General features: G+C 43.5%; 1 protein-coding gene across 1 annotated transcript in view; it reads right to left on the bottom strand.

Moving 5' to 3' along the window:
- Positions 1-945: 945 nt before the first annotated feature.
- Positions 946-19,984, bottom strand: part of LOC310874962 (myoferlin-like) — a 41,523-nt gene continuing 22,484 nt past the window's right edge. The window contains exons 22-54 of the mRNA XM_083787926.1: positions 17,056-17,165; positions 16,575-16,767; positions 15,617-15,772; positions 15,172-15,303; positions 14,825-14,988; positions 13,874-13,988; positions 13,605-13,707; positions 13,141-13,277; positions 12,063-12,233; positions 11,354-11,432; positions 11,166-11,243; positions 10,583-10,764; positions 9,612-9,770; positions 9,303-9,404; positions 8,668-8,829; positions 8,375-8,540; positions 7,878-7,954; positions 7,387-7,443; positions 6,706-6,804; positions 6,078-6,206; positions 5,736-5,891; positions 5,340-5,431; positions 4,846-5,016; positions 4,582-4,730; positions 4,281-4,420; positions 3,900-3,988; positions 3,693-3,788; positions 2,982-3,123; positions 2,801-2,900; positions 2,283-2,476; positions 2,069-2,178; positions 1,477-1,624; positions 946-1,237 (exon numbers count right to left, since the gene is read on the bottom strand). Of these exons, the coding sequence (XP_083644052.1) occupies positions 1,205-1,237; positions 1,477-1,624; positions 2,069-2,178; positions 2,283-2,476; positions 2,801-2,900; positions 2,982-3,123; positions 3,693-3,788; positions 3,900-3,988; positions 4,281-4,420; positions 4,582-4,730; positions 4,846-5,016; positions 5,340-5,431; positions 5,736-5,891; positions 6,078-6,206; positions 6,706-6,804; positions 7,387-7,443; positions 7,878-7,954; positions 8,375-8,540; positions 8,668-8,829; positions 9,303-9,404; positions 9,612-9,770; positions 10,583-10,764; positions 11,166-11,243; positions 11,354-11,432; positions 12,063-12,233; positions 13,141-13,277; positions 13,605-13,707; positions 13,874-13,988; positions 14,825-14,988; positions 15,172-15,303; positions 15,617-15,772; positions 16,575-16,767; positions 17,056-17,165 (4,191 nt within the window). The 3' untranslated portion in view covers positions 946-1,204. The remainder of the gene's footprint in view (positions 1,238-1,476; positions 1,625-2,068; positions 2,179-2,282; positions 2,477-2,800; positions 2,901-2,981; positions 3,124-3,692; positions 3,789-3,899; positions 3,989-4,280; positions 4,421-4,581; positions 4,731-4,845; positions 5,017-5,339; positions 5,432-5,735; positions 5,892-6,077; positions 6,207-6,705; positions 6,805-7,386; positions 7,444-7,877; positions 7,955-8,374; positions 8,541-8,667; positions 8,830-9,302; positions 9,405-9,611; positions 9,771-10,582; positions 10,765-11,165; positions 11,244-11,353; positions 11,433-12,062; positions 12,234-13,140; positions 13,278-13,604; positions 13,708-13,873; positions 13,989-14,824; positions 14,989-15,171; positions 15,304-15,616; positions 15,773-16,574; positions 16,768-17,055; positions 17,166-19,984) is intronic.

The following is a 19,984-nucleotide window of genomic DNA, read 5'->3' as shown; positions in this document are numbered from 1 at the left end:
GGGCCTATAGATTAGTCTAGTCAGACTCTAGTATTCCCAAACGTTTTCATGTCAAGGACCCCCAAATTGACACTTATTAGCCCGCGGACCCCCATTTGAAAACATGTGCCAGGGACCCCCATAAGAGAATATTTTTACGGCTCTAGCAGAGATTCGAACCCATTTAATTTCAAGGACCACCAGTTTGACATGCATTAGTCTTCTACGGGTCCCCATTTAATGTCATTTCTATCTCTGGGATCCACAATTTATATTGTAAAATCAATGTTGATTTAAGTGTAGAAATGGAAGTGTCCATTTGGTTCCATTTGTACACTCAAGTTACAGACCCATAAGGGTCCATTTGGTTCCAAACTATCATTTAGCTGGGGACCCCCTGGAACTCTGAAGGACCCCACTTTGGGAACCACTGGACTAGAATGTTTGTTCAGGTCTCCCTGTCTCAGGTCTGGATACCAAATTCATAGCAATCATCATTACTAACAGACAATAGAGTTTAACTTATTAACAACTTTGTTTTAACCAAAAAATATCACTTTAACAACTACTTTGTATCATAGGCCATTTAAATAGAGACTGTCTGCTGTTTGTCATTGTGAGTGCACGTGACTACAGTGAACGTGGACCAGAAAATGCAAAGGAGAGAGTTCTCTGAGCTGCGAGGCGATCATAAAGAAAATAGACACTCTTGGTAAAGGTAAAGAAAAGGCAAGTTAGGCAATAGGTCAGGACCATCTCCAAACAACTTGATGTTCCTACAGGTAACAGCTGCAAATCCAATAAACAGACAGCTGGAGCAGTCTGGGGCCAAACTACATGTTAACAGTTTTCAGTGCTACAGAAAATGTTTGCTTGCCTCCAAAACCATTTTTGTCCATTTATTTTGGATTTAAAATATATTTAATTAAAAATCAAGAGATTGTCAGATATTTCAGATAAAATTGTGTGTGAGATAGACAAATGGAACATAGTGGGAGGTGGCGACAAAGTAAGCATGTCTGTATGCTTATGAAAGGACTGAAAACAAGTGTGTAGAATTTGTTTTACTAATGTGCAAAGGTGCATTAAGGTTCTCCCATTAGAAGTGAAGTTGTGCAGATAAAAAATGTAGTTTGAAGCATTTCATTCATGTTGAAGGTGTATCCAGTGGCCGTGGTCTGCTGAGAGGTTTAAATTCGCCTTTGGATCCATTTTATCACTGATATCATGGCTTCACTATCTTCATTGCGATGTAGTTCTGGAATGAAAAAACAATGAATCAAATCAGTACTTCTTCAGATCACTGTCATTAGTAATGACTTAGTACACCAGTCTCTGTGTGTTAAGTGAGTAAGCAACGTACATAAAAGTAGTGAGCCTCATTTTAGCTTTTTCTTTTTGCAGAGCAGTGGCTAAACCTGTGAGTCATGACCCCAAAATAGGTCACAAGTGGGTCTGCCAGGGTAGTGGATGTAACACCAACTTGGCCATCCTTACCGGTAAAGAGTAGAGGAGGATGCCGATGAAGAGGAGCACTATAATCAGAATTATGAGTCCGACGAAGAGGCACCTGAACCTTCTCCACACGATGAACTTGCAGGTTTTAAAGGGGCTGGTGAACCAGAAGAAGGATGTGTCTGGACGTCTGGTGGTTATTGGTGTAAAAGAAAAAGAGGCAAATATTAGTTTTAATATTAGTTTTACATGAATAAACAGTGATGAGAGTATGTAATGTGCCATACAAAAAACATGTTTTATTGGGGGGGGGGGGGTTTCTTCATATTTGCATACTATGAAGCAAACCTCATAGCCTTGCATCTTCTAGATCAGTTGTTTTCAAAGTTGGTACCCAACGCCTACTAACAAGCAAGTCAGAATCTCAAACTCTTTTTTTGTACAGTTAACATTTTGCAATAATGTGTACACTGTACAGTAGTTGTCACAAAATCCCAAGGCACACCTGGACTTGTCTCACAGCACACCAGTGTGCGTTGAAGGTTGGCACACCGCTTGGGAACCACTGTTAGATGGACTGGAATTATTTTACCGCTCCAGTGAATACTGAGGCGAATATATAGGGCTTTCTTACTTTGGTGGGTCAAGCTTGGGGTTCATGTTGGGTTCATCCCTGCCTCTCCCTGCAGGTTTCTCATCGACATCCTGTTCACTTACAATCTCCAATGTCATCTCCACCTTTCCCTATAAAACAGAAAATAAACACAAAATTAATGATAACATAATAACAGTAAGGAGTTCTGTATTATTTGCACAGTTATGGAAAGGCCACGTTTGCCTGTACTTACACCCAGAACCTTTTTACCATCCTGTTCTATTGCACAGGGCCACCAGCCTCTCACAGACTGCTGTGCAAACAGAGACTTGGAGTGATCAGCCTTCCGTGGTCCTCCAATATCTAGACACTCCATCATTTCCAGTTTACACTTCTCTGCGCTCTTGGCTGGAGGAGTCAGGTTCCGCAAGTCAAGTTCCACTGTACCTGTGGATTACAATGTTGTCAGATCCCAATCAACATATGGCAAAGTGATAGCTTAACTCAAGAGTGGGGGTTGATTTTAAATACTCAGGATTTTGCTGTTCAGCTGAGTCCATTTATAAAGAATACTGTATGTTCTGCACCCTACTCTGTGCGCTTCATTCAAGTTATTGTACTAATAGGACTTGGTGCTTGGTAATAACACATTTGGACAGTTCAGAATTACAATGTGAAGGCAGGTTTCTGTGGAAATGTGTGGCGTAACTACTAGGTAAATAAATCAAGACCATGAATTGTATTTGGTTACCATTTATAATAAAGCCTCACCTAAATAGTCATCCAAAGAGAACTTGTCATTGTCCCAGATTTGAACAATCAGCTTAGGGGGGGTCCTGAACTCTGTTTTGTCAAGACTCCAAAAATGTTCCTATCGAAGAGAAAACATGAAATTAAAAAATTACCAAATTGCATCAAAGTATTTCTTTAACATACTCCAGCTGATGCTCACCTTCTTGGACACCAGGCAGAGCTGCTCAGCAGGCAGGTAGTCAAACTCGTAGACAAACCTCCAGTTGAAGTTTCCATCTCCATCCAGGGACCTGTAGTGAACGTCAGTCTTCTGCTTGTCCTCCTCCATGCCAGGCATCCAGCTGGTAGAGCCAATTACAGCTTTTACTTAAATTTGGTCCGTATAAGTAAGTAATACACTTTAAAAGTGGCAATGAAATGAAAAATAACATTTTCACACTTTTAGAGCATAGCCTATCAGTGGTCATAATGAGGACATACCAAACAATAGATGGCAAAAATCTTTGTAGAAATCAATTATTTTGTGTTTTTACGTCAAGTCTCTAAAAGGGACCAATCTGAATAACTTCCTGTCAAACACAAGCAAGCATACTGCCTTTATGAATGAATATGAATCACAATTTCATTCACCTGTGTTATTCCCATAGCAACATGTTTTGAATTTATTTTAAGGTGACAGTAAATGTACTGTCACCTGAAAAGAAATTCAAAACGGCATCATAATTAAAAGTAGGTCTGTTTGGAGGGGCATGTGCTATGGAAATAACACTTGCCATTAACAAATGTTAATGAAAACATTTGAGGTGAGAAATAAGGCATGTAGTACATAAAGCTTTGCAAAAAGGTTGCAAATGAGTAATTTCATGACATCTTAAATTTGCAACATTATGTACGTTGTCCATCACCCTACCCTTTGACGTAGATGTCACTCATGTGTTCTCCAGTGATGCTCGTCTCATCCAAAGTGACGTCTTTGGTGTTCCAAATAACCACTCGCAGAAGATTCCTGAGAAATTCAGAAGCAATTGTTGTTTAATGTTTATCCAATGTCATATTAAAGCAAGTATCTACACAGGCAGAGTATAACTATACAAGGTAAAATAACAATACAGCATACTTCTTAGGTTTGCGTGGTGTGATGTCAAATGGAGGTCCAGGGATTCCGATTCTTTTTGGAAAGACATCCACCCACATCTGAAGCCTCCCCTAAAAAGAGACAATGTATGTATGTCAAATGCACATGCCCCTCATTACAATTATATGCAGCCATGCAATCATCATCATCATGTATGTTGCACTGCGACGTGCGATCTGTCTCTCACTTCCCAAAAATCTGGAAGAATGTTAAACATTTGATAATATCTGAAACATTTTAATAACGCGAATCTTGTATGGTGGTCCCTGGAATAAATATATTTTCAGATGGTGGTCCATGGCCAAATATGTTAATTTGGCATGAAATGAAAAGGTTTGAGACTGTCATGTCATGAGCTCTAACCTGAGAGAGAGTGGGCTGGAAGGTGCTGTACAGAGTTCTGGTCTCAACATGCTCAGGGACCAGTCCCTGTGTTCTGAGGACATGCAGGCAGATGCGTTCCCGAGCTTCACCCAGATGATGATGCACCTCTTGGTTCAACTCTGCACGTGAACAGGCGTTACCACACAACATTATTACAAGTTGTATGCTTTCTTTTTAAAATTACCATAAAATGATAATGGCCGGTAAACCTCTCAGCACCCTCTTACCACAGCATTGTCCTGTATCAATTAATATTTTGCTTGATTTAAAAAATCCTTACCAAACTGAGCCAGCGTGTAATCTTTGCCATTGAAGGTGAGCGAGGTGCCATTGGCTTCAATCCTCGGTTTAGACAGGCCTTTGAGTCGAGCCAAGTTCTCCAGCATCTGAGAAGGTTTCAGCTGGTCCCTCCACTGGTTGATGCCAGAACTACATCAACGGAAACCAAAAACATGTATTATTCGCTTTACGGTACCCAAACAACATGAACTTCAATAAAAATTCCCTCAACGTTGCATATTACATGCCAGCACCGTTTCCTCACATGCAGTAAGTCTGGGGCAGGCCGCAGTAGGAGTTATATCGGGACAGGAAACGGTTCTCCAGGTCAATCACGGTCTCACCGACCTTCTCATCGCGAGTCAGAAGGTCATAGTCATACACCGAGATCTTCAGGTCCTTGTCCTGAGGTAGGAAACACGTCATCTCAAACATCCTGTCCGACAAACACAAAATATTATTCAGTTAGTGGCACACTTGTAGAACATATGTAAGAGAAAGATGCAGGGACTTAAAGACGAGAAACAAATAAGTAACAAAACAAATGACTAATAAAATAATTATTTATGTATAAAGAAAAAAGACAACAAGTAAAGATGTATCAAAATACAGGATGTTGTGACCTTGTTGAGTCCTTAATTAACACTTGATTTTACTGTGAGCCATCAGGACACTGTATGGGTGCTGTATTTTCAAAAGGACTGCATGAAAGTGATTGACTTCTACATAGTTTATTCATTGGCACTGTATACTGTATACCTTCCAAGCACGGGGTTGATGGTGTTGGGTACGTAATGGTCTCTGTCTTCAACGGATTTCTTTCCCAGTGATATCTTGATGTATGGATCACACTAAGAAGGGTAGAGACAGTACGTTTAAAAAAAGATCAGTGTGTGAGCGCATGTGTGCCACAATCTGCTACGCGAGACTACATTATTTTCTTTCTTGATTTCTTGATTGCCACCCAATGCATCTCATACCTTTGGTTAGTTTTACTCACACAAACATTAAAATGATCAATAAAATAGAAAGCAGGGTAGTAAGTAAACAAAAATGTGAACATGATAAAATACAAAGATGAAAAAAGTCTGGGTAGGTGAGATGAAAAAACAAAACAGAAGAAACCCATAAAAAATAAAGAAATAAAACTGATACCATGCCGTTGTTGTCTTTGGGCTGCAGTTCGAGGGCTCTGACCACATAGATTCTGACCAGACACTCCTGGGGTCCGCTCTCTGGCAGCTCTCTGAACTGACGGGGCGGGGCGGTCACACCGGGGTCATCTGGCAGAGGGTACACCTTAAATGAACCCTGCGATACAGTAAGTGAAAATCAGGGATATTTGTTATGTCCACAGGGGTTGGTCATCTGGGCCCAGATGATTCATTCTATGAATAGAATAGTACTTAAAATCCTGAGTTTAATTGCGGTAGATTGTGGTGATTTTGTGTAACGCATAATATGTGAAAAGGGGAGAACCCGAACAGGAACCTTTACCTTGAACTCTCCGACTACCGTGGGGTCGTCGTCTCCGTTCTCGTTTTTGCCTCGCAGCAGTTTGAACGTGTCACAGAAGTCGGTCAGCCCGTGGAACTCTGGGACATCCTCCAGTTCACTGTCGTACACCTGACAACACATTGTCAGATATTGACTGACTCCTAAAATCACTTTTAAAAGCTAGATTTTATAGTTTATGGAACGACGTTATTGGTATTGCACAAAAATATCAAAACAAAGCTGATCTACAAGCTCATGATCTTCTACAAGCTTACAAGTTGTTAGCTTGTAGATCGGCTACTTTTGGAAAATAATAATATAATATGCCCAAAATATGGCATGTCAGGTTGAATGCATTTAATAAATGATAAACAGTGGCTGGGTGGGTGTCTGGGTATGAGAATGAAAAACAGCCCGGCACCCTGGGTGCATTCCTGTGGGTCTGGAAACCCCCCCCCCCCCACACACACACACACACACACTTCACACGGGTGTGATTTTTCAAAAATAGCTGATCTACAAGCTCGTAGCGCGGCTTTAGCATGGCTAAAGTATAACATAATGCTTAAAACACCAAAAGGGGTTCCCGCCCAGAATGTATTTGTGGCCAGTTTGGGAAAGTCTTTACCTTTAGTGTGTCATATCCTTTCTTCAGGTATGGACCACATTTCTCCTGATCTCCCACAGAGGCATAGAACTTACTCCACCAATCAACCGTCTCCTTTTCCTGATGAACAGGTTTAAGCCCTTTAACATTTGTGCATACATAATACATAATGTTGTATTTGACTGAATAGTTTTATCATCATGAATCTTACCTTCTCTGCAATCTTTGGAGAAGAAGGTGGGATGCAACATAAAACGGATAAAAAGGTCAGTTGTAAATAAAGAGTAAAAGCATCAACAGCATTATTGTGAATGTAGGTATAAGTAAGGATTAGATGGTTCCAGAGCAAATCTGGTGAGTTGCAGATTAATAAAGGTGATCCCGTGATTGTGATTGGAAAGAAACAATTCTTTGTGTAAAGTGTACTCAATTACAAGCACAACCACCAGGCTAAATGTTCAGTGTCTGTAAGTAAACCAAGTGATTTTGCATTGTGGAGCTAACAAAGCCATTGTGGAGCTACTGAAGCCATTGTAGAAATATTGAAGTCATTGTGGAGCTGTCACAGGGACGTGAATTAAGCAACTGGAGGGAGGATATATATTTATTCATTAGCCATTATTAGTCATTATTAATCAGCCCTTCGGTGTCATTGGTGCCCAGCTGTGTGGATTAGCAAGCCATAAAAGTAACCATACATACAAAGTGGGAGGAAGATGAGGCCATTTTGTCGAGTGCAGTTGACATACTGTACATAAACTGGAAGTCAGAGTGACAGGAGCGTCAGATTTGACCAGAGGGTCAAAATTCTGCCCTTCTTAGTAAATTGTACAAAGCTTCGCAAAAAAATAAAATAAAATGATAAACTGTCAAATCAATGTGATCATCAGTGAGGCATTTAGTGACAGCAATGATTGGTCTGCATTTCATTAGATAATCTGCATCTGATTTGACTGGTCTACATTTCATTAGATAATCTACATCTGATTAGATTAGGTTAGGTTAATATTTAACACAAGTTTAATATGTGTAAGCTTTGAGTCAAATTATATTAAAATGGTTAAGCATTTATTCAACAAATGCTAAATATTATTTAACATTGTTGTTTTTTAATACAAGCTTAATAGAGGGAAATGCTGTATTGAAAAATAATCAAGATGAGGATTTACAGTAGTACAGATTAATGAACCTACCTGAGTTTCTAGTAGTGGTCTGTTCTCCTCCATGTCAATAGAAACGTGTCCGGACGGGGAAGCCATCATCAAAGACACTGTCAATGGTAGGAACACAACATGATTACTTTCAGTTTGTGTGTGTGAGTGGTGGTGACTACTTTCAAATGTATGTCAGTGTCATGTCATGTCATGTACTGTACAGGCATGTCTGTTTTCCTTCTCATGTGTGAGTATGCATCATATCAGTTTATCCGTCTATTTTGACCTGAATCAGATTCTAAAAATGTCTTCTATATCCGACAGTTTTCTGAAAAGCCATGTTTCTGTCAGTCGTTCTTCGATTCTTCAAAAATAGCTTACTTACTGTATAATTCACACTTCATCACACAATGATATTGCTCGCTGAAAATAACAGACCTCAAGCTAACAATGCAATGCTATCGCAATGACATATTAATTAGTTTTAAGGCTTGTTTGGCGTGCGTATGTGCGTGCGTGCACAAGTGATTCCTTACTCTTGGAGGCCATGGCCCCCTCCGCAGTGATGACATAGGGGTCACATCTGAACAGCTCCAGGGTACTGATGGTACACTGACCCACCACAGGCTTCCTGCCGAAAGGACGGTGGTCGATCACCTTCAGCACGATGGGAGGACTGTACATCTCGTCCTTAGGCAGCAGCTGACAACAGGAGACGAAGAAAATAATCGTGAATCAACGGAATGACCAAATCTCAGGCAGAGAACCAGCTTGGACCATGGAAATCTGTTTCATCCCATCCCACCTCAACCCTTCAGCTTTACTTTACCACTTTGAGGAAGAGCACAGAGGTGGTGAAGTTGGGGCTCTTCTTCATGTTTTTAATGACGGCTGACTCGACCCTCTGGCCGCCGCACTCCACCACCAGGCTGGGAGACGTCACGCCGGCCAGCTGGAACGGCTGCATGTTCCTCAAGCCCCACGCAAGGATCTGGATGTGGAAATTCACACACACTGATTTAGAGAAACATCAAATGATGTACTCGTCTGTTTCTAGAGCTGCAGAGTTACATAGGATCACATTCTAACAGTACCAGACTTTGTTCCTATGCTACTACCCGTAACCACTTAAACTAGGGGTGTCCCGATCACGTTTGTTTGCTCCCGATCCGATTCTGATCATTTGATATTGAGTATCTGCCGATACCGATTTGTCCAGATCCGATATTTATATTTTTATAGAACTCTTAGTCTTAAACCATATGTATTAACCGTACACATCGCACAATGAATAGCACAAATAGCAGCTCTAAGCTCACAATGTGTCATAATCGCATGGATCTGCTTGTTTGCCAGGGTTAAACATGGTTAAAAAACTACAGAAGGTGAACTGCAGAGACATTTATTTATAAAATGTATATTTTAAATGTCTCTGTTACTGTACTGTACGTCAGGTAGTGTTACCTCCACAGCCGTGAGCTGCACCACAGGCCGGATCCCCTGAGGAACCATGTAGAGGTTCTCCGATCTCTTTGGAGGAACAAGCGGAAGGTCTGATTCCCCCGACTGGAGAGACGGGACGAAAGTGTTAGAAAGAGTCAGAGCGACATTTGTTTTCAATTCAATATACAATACATTACACAATAACACCCATTACAGCTTCCCTGCCCATTTCATGTGCAAGCTAAATTATTAAGTACTGTGTCTTGTGTACTGCTGCTGTTGCACACTCATGCACTTGATCCACTAATATAGATATTGATAATTAAAAACCTGGGTTTTAAGGATGAGTTCAGCTGCCACCAGTGTCTCTCCTGCCCTCTGTCCCCTCTGTATGATGGGGCACCACAGCAGCTTGGGGGTCTGGTCCATCCCTGTGTTAATCTTCACCAGAGGAACACAAACACTCCGTCCCAGCATCTCATCCTTGCCCTGAGAAAGAGGAACATTTACATAACGACATGAACACTAGCGTCCCTATTCTAGAGTAAACATTAGATGAAAACAGCAAAGATTGGCTATATTCGGCAAAGAGATTTGGTGTAGGGGGGGACGGACGACCAAGTATAGACCCCCAGGAGACCTAGGTCAACTAAGTAGGCCTATAGGCTATAGGGTTTGTGAAAAATGTAGGCATTAACAATAATAATAATTTGTCTTTTGCCTAAAGTATTTCAACCGTAACTTAACATCTCCCATAAGCCTTTAACCCCAAATCTAACTGTATTCAATTTGTTGCAATGAATGGTTACTATTGAGTGACATGAGTGTTCCTGTCTGAAATGTATTTAAAGGCCCTGAACATACAACAAGTGTAAGCCTGACTACGTGAAAACATCGATATGACTGTTTAATGGATGCTGATTTACTTAAGAGTGCAACTTAAATGTTAGGCTAAGCTTCAAGCAGTTTGTCACATGCATAGCTGGTAACAATCAATGTTTACAACCAATCAGCATGGATGGAGTACAAGGGGTTATGTCTACAGTCAAGATGTATCCAATACTATTTTATGAATAATTCTAATTAACATCAAGTGAATAATAGCTGAAGAATTGAAAACCGTAAAGACAGTAAAGAGTTTTCTGAAACAAAACATGAAAAAGCATCACAGTCATTACTATGCAACTCTTGGACATCTGCATTTACCAAGATAATCCACCAGAGGGTGCAATAGATTGCAACAATGCAGCCTGGCAGCACAACTACTTTGATTACTTCAACACTTCTGCCAAGAGACATACCACTTGGTCCATGTCATAGAACTCCATGACAACGTTAGGGGGGCGGCGAGCGGTGTTCTGGGGGTCTCCATAGATCTGCACGTCATCGAAAATCAGGGTCTGGTCCCAGGTTGGGTTGAGTGTTGCTCGCAGCTTCTCTGTTGTCTTACTGACATGCAGGAAGGACACGTGGGCATATGGATCTGTGAGGACAATTAGAGGGTCATATGTTCATTTTGTAGTGCTTTCTTTTGTCTGCCCCTTCATCCAGAAAAGGTCAAACATTTGCACTTTTCTCAATGTGATCATCTCAAGAGAGTTAATGTGCTGTATTTTGCGTGTCTTAAGTACCAGGTCTTATTACCTAACTTGAGTAAACTAAAGACCTGGAGGCCGTAATCAATGCTCTTTGGCCACTCAGAATAGCCAAATGGCATTGATCACGCCTCCAGGTCTTTAGTTTACTCAAGTTGGGTAATAAGACCTGGTACTTAAGACACACAAAATACAGCCCATAGAGTCCTAAAACTTGATCAGTGCATACATTATTTAATTGCATTTCAATCCTTTTGAAGAAGTGTTTGATCACTGTTTAGGAGCTTACCAGAAAAGCTATCTTTGTCCATGGACACCATGTTCCTGGCCTGATATATGTAGACACGTAGATGGTACATGTATGATTCTACCGAGAAAAGAAAGAAAATACACAGTTTGTGTGAGTGCATGCATGTGTGTATGTGTTCTTTTCTTGGCATAGATATTACACACATACACTATGCTTCTGTCACTTACTGTCAAAAGAGCAGGACACGATGGGCGTGTTGGCCCCAAACAGCTTGGTGGCATCACCCTTGGCTTCTGTATCAATGCCCTGCACAGTGAACCAAGATGGCATTATTGTTATAACTATTTAAAGTCGTAATCTTTATGTTTCCCCCTCCCGCCACATCGGTGAAGTAGCCTTGTCCAAGTAACGAATCCAGTTAGTAAATGTTAATAACTACTGTATAACATTAGATCATTTAACACTAGACATTAGCCCTATAATAAGCTAATTGCCTGTGATTTTACCAGAATGTAACTGTGGCTAAAGTTAGCAGCGTGGTCTACTACTACAGTATGCAGTCACCTATTATTAATCTAAGAAGTAATCAGAGGCTTTGTAATAAACTTATCGAAATGAATCACATATTTAAACGCATATCAATATTTGACGTGAGAAGCAAGTTTTGGCATACGAGTGAATCAATGAGTGTGTTTTTTAAATATAAATGTCCCATCCACTGGACCAAGCACAGCAGTCGGCTTCTTCTCCCATTGCGTGCACTGGGGTTTGTTGTCTGTTGGTTGGTGCACCGGTATGATCGGTAGGCCTGAAACTCATCCAGTGAGAAGTTCTATGGTGCAAAAACTAAGCGCGATTAAAATGTGCTCAGTTAAATCCCAGCCTTAAAAATGTGATCTCACAGTTTGGAGGACAAAAGAGATGACTGTCACTCACTAGCGCCCCCTCCAGTTGGAAGATGGCTGAGGCTCCAAGGCGGTCTTCTGGCGCCATCTTCCTCCTCCAGCGCCTTCGACGGAAGGTGTCAGATGACCGCTCCTTCCTGTGGAATTTCCAGCCAATCAGGGAAGAGAACTCCCAGCCCTCTCGGTCACCATGCTCCTGCCGCTGTGATCACAGATAACCATGCATTAAGAACTCAATGTGAAGCTCAAAACTGTTTACTCGGAGCAATTGAAACGATTCAATCAAATGTGTGTAATGATTAATGAATGAGTAAAATTGCCATTGAGCATCTCTGACACACTGTTTAATCTAAAAATCATTTTAGACATAGTACGCAATTCAAATGTATTAGACCAAATGTCCCTTTTCTTAGTTTTTAACAGATTTTGTGGGCAGTTTTTGTTTTTAGTCATAGAGACAGGAAACGGAGAACAGAGGGGATGGACATGCAACACAAGTCTCCATCCACAGTCGAAAACCAGGGAGGTTGCAATTATGTGGTGGACACACTATCCATAGTAGCAGGGACAGCAGATCTAGGTTCCTACAGTACTACTGGCCCTATGTGCTGACCTCCATAGTATCAGAGACAGCAGATCTAGGTTCCTACAGTACTACTGGCCCTATGTGCTGACCTCCATAGTATCAGAGACAGCAGATCTAGGTTCCTACAGTACTACTGGCCCTATGTGCTGACCTCCATAGTAGCAGGGACAGCAGATCTAGGTTCCTACAGTACTACTGGCCCTATGTGCTGACCTCCATAGTAGCAGGGACAGCAGATCTAGGTTCCTACAGTACTACTGGCCCTATGTGCTGACCTCCATAGTAGCAGGGACAGCAGATCTAGGTCCCTACAGTACTACTGGCCCTATGTGCTGACCTTCATAGCAGCAGGGACAGCAGATCTAGGTTCCTACAGTACTACTGGCCCTATGTGCTGACCTCCATAGTAGCAGGGACAGCAGATCTAGGTTCCTACAGTACTACTGGCCCTATGTGCTGACCTCCATAGTAGCAGGGACAGCAGATCTAGGTTCCTACAGTACTACTGGCCCTATGTGCTGACCTCCATAGTAGCAGGGACAGCATATCTCTTGCGGGGCCGGACTAGCCGCCTCCTGCGGTGGACATGGTACATCTTCTCTGCAGGCACCCAGGACTTGGGCTTGTCATCTGGAGGAATGGTCACCCCATACTCCCACCCTGCAGCACAGATGGATAACATACACACACATACAGTAACCAAAATCACACATCCATTATTGAAACAATAGAGAAAGAGAAAACCAGCAACTGCAAAAGAATATTGTTGTCTCGAAATTGACTGATGAACTATAGTTAAAAAAACAACAACAACAAAGGACAGAATTTTGTTAATTGCAGATAATCAATCACTGGAACCAGAGTTATACATACACTGATCTGATTAACTATGCGATAACAAGTAACTATTTATGTTGAGCACCGGTACAGAGACCGTTAGAGGTTACAAGAGGGTATTTGATAAGGTATTTAGTAGCATGTGCAGACCTTGGTCATCTACAGCTCTGTTGTCATCTACAGTCCACACATCCTCCCAGTTCCAACCTGGAGGACAATCAAACTCCTGAGGACTCTGGCTCTTCTCCCCATTCTGTCAACAACAACAAGAACTCAGCTGTAGTGGATATTTGGATATGGTAGAAGTATTGTTCAGCAGGTTGAGGGCATATGAAAATGTGTGTGTGTGTGTGTGTGTGTGTGTGTGTGTGTGTGTGTGTGTGTGTGTGTGTGTGTGTGTGCGTGCGTGCGTGCCTCACCACATCAGTGTATGTCTCAGAGGCAGGTTTCCACTCCCCACCAGGGAAGCGAGTGTCATTCTGGAACACCTCGTCCAAAAAGTCAGTGTGTCCTGCATCTGCCTCTGTCAACAGACTGATAACACAAAACATGTTTATTTGTAAAGCACAGTCCAACAAGGCAGTTCAAATTCAAATTCATTAAGCATCAGGGTGCTCTGGTGGTTAAGTAGCTGTCCACCACCGCAGAGTCTGTGGGTTCAAATCCACCGCTGCCGTGTGTTTGATGGACAGTAGCCGGGGCGGGAAGTGTAACACCGGGGCGTCACCGGGCGCGTCAGCGTCGCGTCTCCGTCACAGTCAGGGAATGTTCCCTTTTGAATCAATGAAGGGTGGCTCCACTGCCCGCGTTGCGTTGCATTGCGTTGCGTGACTGCATTCAAATTACCCCGGTTCGTTTTTTGACACACGCGACGGAGACGCAACGCGCCCGGTGGAGCCCCGTGTTACATTTGTCCCAGCAACAACTCATACAGGCTGGGGCGGCACCTGTCAGCGGCAAGTGTTGGACGGGAAGAGTAGGACGAAGGCTCTACTATGTCCTCCCTGTGGGGGCTCCTCACTGGCAGGTGAGTCAGTAGGATACAACAGTATGTCCTCCCTGTGGGGGCTCCTCACTGGCAGGTGAGTCAGTAGGATACAACAGGAGTGACAACATACAACAAGTGCGCGGGTAACTAAATTGGGAAGGAAGAAAATGGGGCGGAAGAATAATGATACAAGAGCAAAATAGTCTCAACCACCAACGAGGGTTTGATCTTTTGTGCAGATGTATATGATAAATTGTTGTTTTTCTGACAGCAGCCACAAGAAAATGTCCCCTTGGGATTTTACACAATTAATCTTATTATCTCATTCCGACTCACAAACATCCCAACTCTTGTCAAATCCGTCATGATCCACGGTTCTCACCCTTTCTCTGGGTCAATGAACCAGTCAGCCTCCCACTCCCATCCTCTGGGGGGCATGAAGTACTCTTTCTTCAGCTTAAGCTTGCCCGTCATGTCTGAGAACTTGTACTTCCCAACCAGTCCAGTAGTCCCCCACTTCCCAAACATTTCAGCCTGGTTCTCGTACTAAAACACAAATAATAATAATAATTATTACAAACTTTAGTGCTCAAATACAAGCAGCAATGTCTGTAAAGTGTAAGACAACAAAGATTGTGGTATGTGGTAGAAAGCAGAATATATAGTATGTGTCAATAAAACAACAACCAGGAGGAATTAATCGATGGAAAGTCAGTTACAGCTACCTACCAGCTCAGCAAAAACGCTGAAAGTTCCTTCAGAGAAGGAGTTGAACTTCTTCTCGTGTGCGGTCAGACCCAGCCACATGTTGACTCTGATTTTCACCGGCACCTTCAGCCCCTTGTTCTTGTCCATGGGGTACTGGGACAGACCGTGTCAAAAAGTCATCATTAGATATTATTGTTTCAGAGAGATGGGGAAGTTGGTCTAAATCCCAGCTGTCCCAAAAAAAGGGCTACAGTAAGTGACATAAATATGCTCAACTGCAAAGGCTAATTCTAATTTTGTATCATGTCGCTCACCGAAAATAACTGAAAATGTATACTTGGTATGACAAAGACTTAACTGTGCACAACTTACGGTATCTGTATATTTTATGTCTGATATGTTTTCTTACACCAGTGTTGTGTGACTAATGATGAGCAACAGCAACCATTTTCTCTTTTATCTGCACCTGCATGAAGATGGTCTGTGTCTTTCCACAGTGCTGACCACAGGCCTGCTCGCTGTGTGTGGAGTAGAGCAGCTGGTGGGCTGGGATGCGACTGTAGGCTATCCTCTTCTCTCCTCTCAGCATCCAGATGATCACGTCTGGCATGCTATTCTGGGGCTGGACACACAGAGATGTAAATATAGTCACAGAATATGTTAACCGGATGTGATACAGTGCAGTGCTGTACAACTTAACATGGACCAAGAAAGAAGATTAACTGCATGCAAGGCATCCTAATAGTATTCAGTCAGCATCGATGATGTGTCCTTCTCTGTATTCAATGAGTATCAAAACATTCACTGGTGTCTTCATGTACTGACTAAACAATCTTTGGATTCATATCCTGCTATGCTCACAATGTTAACTCTAGTTTCTACATCAGTAATGGCTTGAAAGAAATAATCTAATTATGTGGATCTCGGGGTTCACATAGGAATGACGTTGCTTCAATGTGGATCTCAGACTTCATGCGGTCAGCCTGTGACGTTGGATGTCTATGATCAACAAAAATACTTTGAAGACCCTAACAGGAGCACTCATTCAAGGTTTCTTCGACTATGCATACATCTCATGGTACCACAGCACCTCAAAGGCCCTTAAAACAAGGCTCCAGTCCAGACATCCTTAAACAAACTGGTCAGGCTACTAATTTACTCCCAGAACCAACCTCACCCCTGCCTCTATGCTGGAATGACTTAGTGTTGACGACAGAGTACAGCAATTTGCAATGGGCCTGCATGGTCTGAACAAACTTACGACAAAAAGTGACAAATTATGCTGTGGTCTTTGCATCTTTTGCATCTGCCCGTGTGAACACAGCAATAGACCAAAACCTCTTATAGACAGCTAGCCTGCTGAGATCATATTGACTGACAACGTGTGTGAATTTGTGAAAGCAGCCCATGTGTCATCACTCTACCTCCTCAGCCAGCAGCAGGAGTTTGTCCAACCATGTCTCTAAGTCTGCCAGTGTGTCTTTGATCTCTCTGGCCTGCTCCCTCATGTTTCTGGCTCCATCCCGGATGGTCGCCAGGGCACCGTCTCGCAGCTTCTTGATCTGGATGTCCAGAGCAGTCAGGTTGGGTTGCCCTTCTATCTCTGGAATGGGCAAACTGGAAGACGACAAAGACAGGGGTTCAATTATGTACTGTATGTGATGACACTTAGTTAACTTTTATTATCCAGAGAAAGTTGAGATTGGTCAACAACACATGCTCTTACAAATACATGTGATACCCAGGCATGGTGATGACTGTAGTGTCCGTGAGGAACCTACAGTACGTGTAGGAAATAGGCTAGCACTTTTGCCTGCAATGGCTACAAAATGTATTTGCATTTTTATTTTCTATTTTCTAATATTGATCATGGTGACGCCTGGTACCACATCTTAGTAACTTTACCTCTCTAGGTCCTCGATGAGCTGGTCGAGCAGTCTCAGCCAAACCTCTGTCAGCTGCTTGGCAGACACCTTGGCCAGGATAGCGGTCTTAAACAATTCGAGGTTGGATTGCTACAAGACAGGAGAATCATTTGTTATTACCCAACAAGTACACACTTTATCATGACTGGATAATATGACTTTATCATGATTGAATAATATTACGTCAAAGAACAACCCTCCAGGTACTAGTTACAATAATAAAACATAGAACAACCCTCCTGGTACTAGTTACAATAATAAAACATAGAACAACCCTCCAGGTACTAGTTACAATAATAAAACAATACTTCATAGAACAACCCTCCAGGTACTAGTTACAATAATAAAACAATACTTCATAGAACAACCCTCCAGGTACTAGTTACAATAATAAAACATAGAACAACCCTCCAGGTACTAGTTACAATAATAAAACATAGAACAACCCTCCAGGTACTAGTTCTTCACTGTGGTGGCAAAGCGCATGACCAACTACCTTCTGGCAAACAATTACATCGACACTAGTTGTCAGAAGGCAGGCGTCCCAGGTTTCCCTGGCTGCGTGGAGCACTCTGCTATGATCTGGGAGCAAATCCAGACAGCCAAGCGCAACAAAGCAGACCTACACGTGGTTTGGTTGGATCTTGCAAACGCCTATGGGTCGGTTCCCCACCAACTCATCAGCTTTGCACTGAACTTCTTCCATGTTCCACCCTGCATCCAGAGCCTCGTAGTGAACTACTTTAACAACTTCCAAGTCTGCTACACAACTCAGGAGGTCTCAACTGGTTGGCACCAGCTAGAGAAGGGGATAGCTATGGGTTGCTCCATTTCTCCAATCCTTTTCACAATAGCCTTTGAGATCATCCTGATTGGTGGAAGACAGATGGTCCGAGGAGCCCGTTCCCAATCAGGTCAGCGACTCCCGGCCCTACGGAGCTACATGGATGACGTCACCACTCTCCTCCAGACAGCAGTGTGCACCTCCAGACTCCTGAAAAGACTCGGGGAGCTTCTAGCATGGGCCCGGATGAAAATAAAACCTACCAAGTCACGCAGCCTCTCCATCCGGAAAGGAGTCAGGAATGACAACATCACATTCTCAGTGGATGGTGAGGAAATCCCATGTGTGGTTGATGAACCTGTGCGGAGCCTTGGAAGGCTTTACACTGCAGACCTGTCTGACAAGCACATGGCTGCCTCAGTCACATCTCAGCTCTTGGACGGCCTGAACAAAATTGACCAAAGCTTTCTCCCAGGGAAACTCAAGGTCTGGTGTTACCAGTTCACCCTATTCCATCGTTTGATGTGGCCCCTGAAGTTGTGTGATATCACCTCCACAACTGTCCTCAAGCTGGATTCAAAAGCCAACAATTACATCCGTAAGTGGCTGGGCCTTCCCAGATGCCTTTCCAACACAGCTCTGTTTGGAAGAACCACCCTGAAGCTGCCACTGAAATCCATCAGCCTGGGCTACAAACAGGAGAAGGTGAGGCTTGTGTTCGAGCTGAGAGACTCACCTGATCCAACTGTCCGCAATGCCCAGGTCCAAGTCCGCACTGGACGTAAATGGAATGCTATGCAGACAGTAGACCAGGCCATTGGCCGACTGAAACATCAGGAAATGGTAGGACAAGTGCAGTCTGGCAGGGCTGGTTTTGGCTGGGGAACAGCACCCACAAAGTGGTCCAAAGCCTCAAAGAAGGAAAGGAAAGACCTTGTGGTTTCAGAAGTGGTGAAAATGGAAGAGGAGAGCTATATGATCAAGGCTGTGGGCCAACAGCAACAAGGGAGATGGACCAATTGGGAGGCCGTAGTCAACAGGGTCATTACATGGGCAGACATGTGGAGAATACCCCAAGCGAGGCTGAGTTTCCTCATCAGGGCCACATACGACACCCTTCCCAGTCCCTGGAATCTGCATGTGTGGTACGGGACAGAGGTGACCTGCAAGCTCTGTGACACCCAGAACGCAAGCTTGCATCACATCCTTTCTGGCTGTAAGGTGGCTTTGACGCAGGGCCGATATGGATGGCGCCACGATCGTGTTCTGCGGAAGCTAGCTGAAATCCTGGAAGTACGCAGAATAGAAGCAAATGGCGCCAGTTCACGAACAGCAGAGCGGTCGATCCAGTTTGTCCAGCAAGGCGGCAAGCCGCGGAGCATCACCAAGAGCCCACAGTCCCTCCTGTCAGCTGGAAGCGAGTGGAACATGAGGGCTGACCTAGACCGGCAGTTGAAGTTCCCGCAAGAGATCACCACAACCGCTCTACGACCAGACATCGTGTTGTGGTCCACCTCTACTAAGACAGTCATCATGGTAGAGCTGACAGTTCCTTGGGAGGAGGGAATGGAGGCTGCCTTTGAGAGAAAAAGGGACAAATATTCAGAGCTGGCAAGTGAGTGCTCACAAGCAGGGTGGAGAGCCTTCACATACCCAGTGGAAGTCGGGTGTAGAGGCTACACTGGAGCATCCACCCAGAGGCTACTAAAGTCCCTTGGGATCAAAGGCTCCAAGCTGAAGAATGCCCTGAAAGTCCTGGCAGAGGAGGCAGAACAAGGAAGTTTCTGGTTATGGCTCAGGAGAAACGACAAATCGTGGGGAAAACAAGGAGCGTAGACAGGGGGCAGTAGGGAACCTTTCCTGCTGCTATATTCCACCACCTTGAGATGCTGTGGTATGCGGTCAGCCCACGCCTGACTCAGGGAGATGGACGTCCCTGCCATGCATAGTCCCTTGGGTCTCATTCCACAACCACAAAAGCAATAACACTGGGACAGAGTGTGGGGAGAACAAGGATCCTTCCGCTGGCTGCAGGGGGCGGCAGGGAGACGTCCCTGTCGCTGCTCCACCACCCAGAGATGTTCCGGGATTAATGGAGCGAAACATCTGTGAAGGGTGGCTCCCG

The sequence above is a fragment of the Protomyctophum parallelum genome, assembly GCF_964188405.1.
Source record: "Protomyctophum parallelum genome assembly, chromosome: 17".
Lineage (NCBI taxonomy): Eukaryota > Metazoa > Chordata > Actinopteri > Myctophiformes > Myctophidae > Protomyctophum > Protomyctophum parallelum.
Note: the sequence above shows the minus strand (reverse complement) of the source record. Positions and strands in the feature narration are given on the sequence as shown.